Source organism: Palaemon carinicauda, chromosome 35 (genome assembly GCF_036898095.1).
Source record: "Palaemon carinicauda isolate YSFRI2023 chromosome 35, ASM3689809v2, whole genome shotgun sequence".
In the NCBI taxonomy this organism is placed as follows: Eukaryota; Metazoa; Arthropoda; class Malacostraca; order Decapoda; family Palaemonidae; genus Palaemon; species Palaemon carinicauda.
This window is the reverse complement of record NC_090759.1, coordinates 40,406,036-40,410,862: the sequence shown is the minus strand read 5'-3', so window position 1 is coordinate 40,410,862 and position 4,827 is coordinate 40,406,036. Positions and strand designations below refer to the sequence as shown.

Below are 4,827 nucleotides of genomic sequence, written 5' to 3'. Positions count from 1 at the left end.
AGGCTTATTTATGTAATAAATATCATATTTAATTACATTTTTCCTTCCAACCTTTATTTAGCAAAACACAGATTTTTATGGTGTTCTGCTTATGGCGCCCAACGTGGGGCAACACAATGAAAGGTGCTTAATGATGGTGCAGATGATCCAGTAGAGAATTGACCACGACCGGGGCTCCCAGTAGTCTCATATTTCTATTTGCAGGACTTTGACATTTTCCTTTCCAGGATATTAACATTTCATTCAAATAAATATATTTTTTCTTTTCAGAAAGTTAACATTTTATTATTTTGCATTTGTTATACGTTTGTTATAATGGCTAACTTACAGGTACTGATTGGACAACGAAAAGTCATTCGGAGAAAAGTCACCGAACAATTCAATAGGTCTGACACCTATTCTGCCCTTACACAAGAAGAAAAGTTAGCTATTAAAGGTCGTCTTGTTAATTATAGAAACAAGCTGTCAGAGCTAGATGATCATATCCTCTTGAAGAAATTTCCTGACGTATCTGATGAAGCAGAGTTAGAGCCAGAATTAACAAGTTGCCAGGATTATTTAGATAAAATTGAGTATTGTTTACCATTACTTGAGATTTCCAGGGGTAATAATGGTTCTAATATTCCCGACGTGGCCCGCAGTTTACTGAAACAGCCAACAGCTCCTCTTCCTAAGTTTACAAGTAAAGAAGGAGAAGATTTATTGAAATTTATAGCAGAGTTTGAGGCTACAACTAATGTATTTCAGTATCCTGATAGAGATTTACTTTTATTGCTGAAGCAACAGATAGACGGTCGAGCAAAGACTTTATTATGTTCTCTGGAAGCTGACAAACAGCGTTATGTAGATGCCAAAGAATTATTGATTTCCGCCTTTGCTTCTAAGGAGGTTTGTAAAAACAATGCAATTAGGAAAATTACGGAGTTAAGTCTAAGAGAGGGTGATGACCCCTTCACATTTATTTCCATCCTCCGATCAGTATGTGAAGCAGTCAAGACTTTTAACATTGGAGCGGATGAATTTGTCAGATATTTTGCTTGGCACGGCTTAAATGGTCGTTTTCAGCGTCAGCTTATTAATATTACAGGAAAGACTCATCCTTCCTTAAATGACATTATTTCACATTTCTTTGCAGCTTGCGAAAGGTACGAAAGTGACGGGAAAGGTGTTGAAAGCTTGAAATGTAAAGCTTCACGTGTCAAAACATTAACACTCCCTCTTCCTAAAGAGAGTACTACCAGCATGGCTGCGGAAGCAGTAACATATGATAAAGACAGGTCTTCGCCTCAGTGTTCCTTGTGTTCTGCGGTTGGAAATACTGATAAATTTCACTTTATCCATAAGTGCCCTAATTTTCTTTCTCCTACAGATAAAGTGCATATTTTAAAATCTAGAAATGGATGTGTAAAATGCGGCCAGTTTAATCATGTTTCCGGTAAGTGTCGTTTTAAATTCAAAAGACGCTGTTCAAATTGTAACAGCTGGCATATGACTTACCTATGTGATAGGAGTCAGTCACCAGACAGAGACTCTAACAATATTAATAACTGCAAATCCAAGGTGGAAACTTCTCCTCAAATAAGCAGCGGTGTTGCCGTACTTCCTACTTGTCATGGTGATTCCATTTTACCCACCTTTTCATTTAAAGTTGGGGGGACTGTTTACAGAGGACTGAAGGACAGTGGTTCGCAGAGCACGTTTGTCACTAAGAAATTGGCGGAGGAGAATAATCTTAAAATCATTTACTCTAAAGTAAAGCTAACAGTTAACGGGTTTAATGGTAACAAAAAGTATTTTACTGAAATTGTTGAAGTTCCTGTTACGATCGGAGATAAATCCTTTATAATTTATTGCTTGGTTGTACCAAACATTAATGTAGCATTGAAATTACCTCTGCTTGGTAGATTAGTTGATAAATTTCAGGCACAAGGTGTTAAATTAGCTGATCAATTCCTTAATAAATTTTCTCATGAAATTGATAATGTTCAGCTCATTTTAGGTACAGACTTCGCTTATTGTATTGCAGGTACAGATACAGTTTTTGGAGGAATAAATTCATCGATGTATACTGAGTGTCATGCAGGTATTTTGTTGTCTGGTAGCATTGATTTAATGATCAATAATATGGATAATTTAGCCGATAAGAGAGTGCCAACCTCGGCTGTTAGTAACCCATTTGAGTGTAGTTCTGCTATTCATATCCAGAGTAATTCATTTTTGCTGAACTCTAAAGTTGATATTTTTGCCGATGATGACATTAATACTAACTTTTTGGTAAACTGTTCATTTTCTGTAATAAATGAAGTTCCAGAATTGTCAACTACCATACCAGTATTTGAGATGCCCACCGAGGTTCAAGCAACTCCTTCCACAGCTCAGGTTATTGAAGTTGCTAACAATCTTATTGATATTAATAATTATTCCAATTTCAGGAAACTTGTATTGATTTTTCGCAGAATTTTCTTAGTGGTGCACAAGTGGAAGCTGAAAGCGAAAATTGCTTGCTCACCAGTCGCTAAATACTTTGCCCAGGCTATAAATTACTTGTTAAACAAAGAACAAAGGAAGCATTATCCTGAGGTATATTCTTACCTACAGCAAGGTCTTAATTCCAGAAAAGACATTCCTCCTATTATAACGCAACTTAATGTATTTTTAGATTCACAGGGTCTTCTGAGAGTTAAGAGTAAATTCAAAAAATGGAATTATGGCTTAAGTGGAAATTACCCTTTATTATTGCACCCAGACAGTCATTTGACCAAACTAATTATTTGGGATGCACACCTCAAATTATTACATTCAGGATGTTATTCTGTATTAACAGAGCTCAGAAAGCATTATTACATCCCTAAACATTTCTCAGTTGTGAAAAAGGCTCTTAAACAATGTGTTCATTGTCGTAGGTTTAATAATCGTTATATAAGGTTAAATCAGAACTTTTACAGAGACTTCAGAGCAGATCCTCCTACGGTTCCTTTTTCTAACATATTTATGGATTATCTAGGACCCTTCAATACGAAGGATGGAAAAGAGACCCGTAAGGTTTGGTTACTATGTATCACCTGTACTTGGTCTAGGGCAGTTAACCTCAAAATTTGCAGGAGTTCGAATGTTGCAGAATTTTTAAGAGCATTTCAGCTACACTGCTTTGAGTACGGGATTCCTCAACTTTGTATTAGTGATCTTGGGACTCAGTTGGTGGCAGGAGGTAATACCATAACTTCCTTCATTAGTGACCCTCGGACGCAATTATATTTTGAGGAAAATAATGTGAAACCCCTCTCCTTTCAGCAATATTTCAAAGGCTGCAGTGAATTGGGATCATTAGTAGAAGTCTGTGTAAAAATGGTCAAAAGATTAATGTTTGTAGCAATTAAGAATTTTATATTGACGTATGTAGACTTTGAATTTCTTGTCTGTAATATTGTGCATCTCATTAATCGACGACCTATAGCCTTCAAAGAAGCTGTTCGTGCTGAGACTGGCAATGTGCCCGAACCAATAACGCCGGAACAGCTCGTGCGAGGCTATGAATTGACTTCTCTAAACCTTATCCCTAATCTTCAACCTCTTTCAGTTGAAGATCCAGAATTTGACCCTGATAATCAAGCTATTTCTCAGAATTACGTAAAGTTGTGTAAAATTAGGCAGACTTTAATAGAGACCTATCATAATGAATTTCTAGGTACTCTGATTCAGCAAGCAGTTGACAGAAAGGGGCGGTATCGACCCGTTACTCATAAATTACTGAAGGTTGGCGATGTTGTATTAATTAAGGAGGAACATACCAAAAGGAATAATTATCCTCTAGGCATAATTTTGGAAGTTTTTAAGAATGATTTGGGTGAAGTTACCCATGCTGTTATTAAGAAGGGAAAAACAGGCCAGACATCAAGGTTGCATGTAAATAATATTATTCCAATACTAGAAAACACAGGAAGTACCAATTTAGCTACTCCTGATGTTTTTAATTCTGTTACTTCGTCCTTAAGGCCCAAAAGAAAGGCTGCTATATTAAGCCAAGAAAGGACAAGACAGATGCCTTAATCTTTATTCAGTATTTGTATTTTCTTGTATTTAATTTAATTATTTTTACATTTCTTAAATGTATTTTTTCTTACAATTGTCCTGTTATATATGTTTCAGGATGGAATTTTTTCATTTCTGAAAAAATCCCATCTTCGCCCCTGGACTGTACAAGACATTTCATATTTTCACATGGCGACAGGAAAGACTAGTAATTATTAAGAATTTGGTATTTTCAATTGCCCTACTCTTGGTACCATCAAACTGTCTTTCCTGCCGTCCAGTCTTTAAAGATGGATAGTTTGCTAACTCCTCCTCCTTCCATATGCTTTACTCGAGCGAAAACGCCGACGAGGAGGCAGGCAGCCCGGCCGTCCGACAGTGTCAGAAAGAGAGACACAGAGAAGAGAGCTTAGACCTCACTCACCTGGGAAGGTTCCTGCAATTTTGACTCTTCCGACATGCCTGTTTTAGGCTAAAGGCCTTTATTGGGATCCCTGGTCTACGTCACCCTCTTGTGAACATCTGCCAAAATCCATCTGCAACGCCTTTGTGCATGGTTCGACAATGGTGAGTACCAAGAATATATAGGGCTTATTTTTAAGGTTATCATTGCGAACTCTCATTGCCTTGTGTTGCCTATTTCAAGTTTTTCCTGTCTGTCATTTTTAACCTTATGAAGATTAGTAATAGATTTTTGTGGTCAATGTTTTATATATCGTATTCTCTTGTCCTTTCAGGTGATTTAGCTCTCGGACTAGTAACTCTAGCTTATTTATAAATTCACGTTCTTAACACTTG

General features: G+C 36.8%; 1 protein-coding gene across 4 annotated transcripts in view; it reads left to right on the top strand.

Moving 5' to 3' along the window:
- LOC137627701 (uncharacterized) overlaps nucleotides 1–4,603 on the top strand; it is a 5,609-nt gene extending 1,006 nt beyond the window's left edge. For all 4 annotated transcript variants that reach the window (XM_068358934.1, XM_068358935.1, XM_068358933.1 and 1 more), the window contains one exon: nucleotides 1–4,603. This exon is cut by the window's left edge and continues 99 nt beyond it. In XM_068358934.1, coding sequence (XP_068215035.1) covers nucleotides 316–4,047 — 3,732 coding nt within the window. In that variant the 5' untranslated portion in view covers nucleotides 1–315 and the 3' untranslated portion in view covers nucleotides 4,048–4,603.
- The last annotated feature ends 224 nt before the right edge of the window (nucleotides 4,604–4,827 follow it).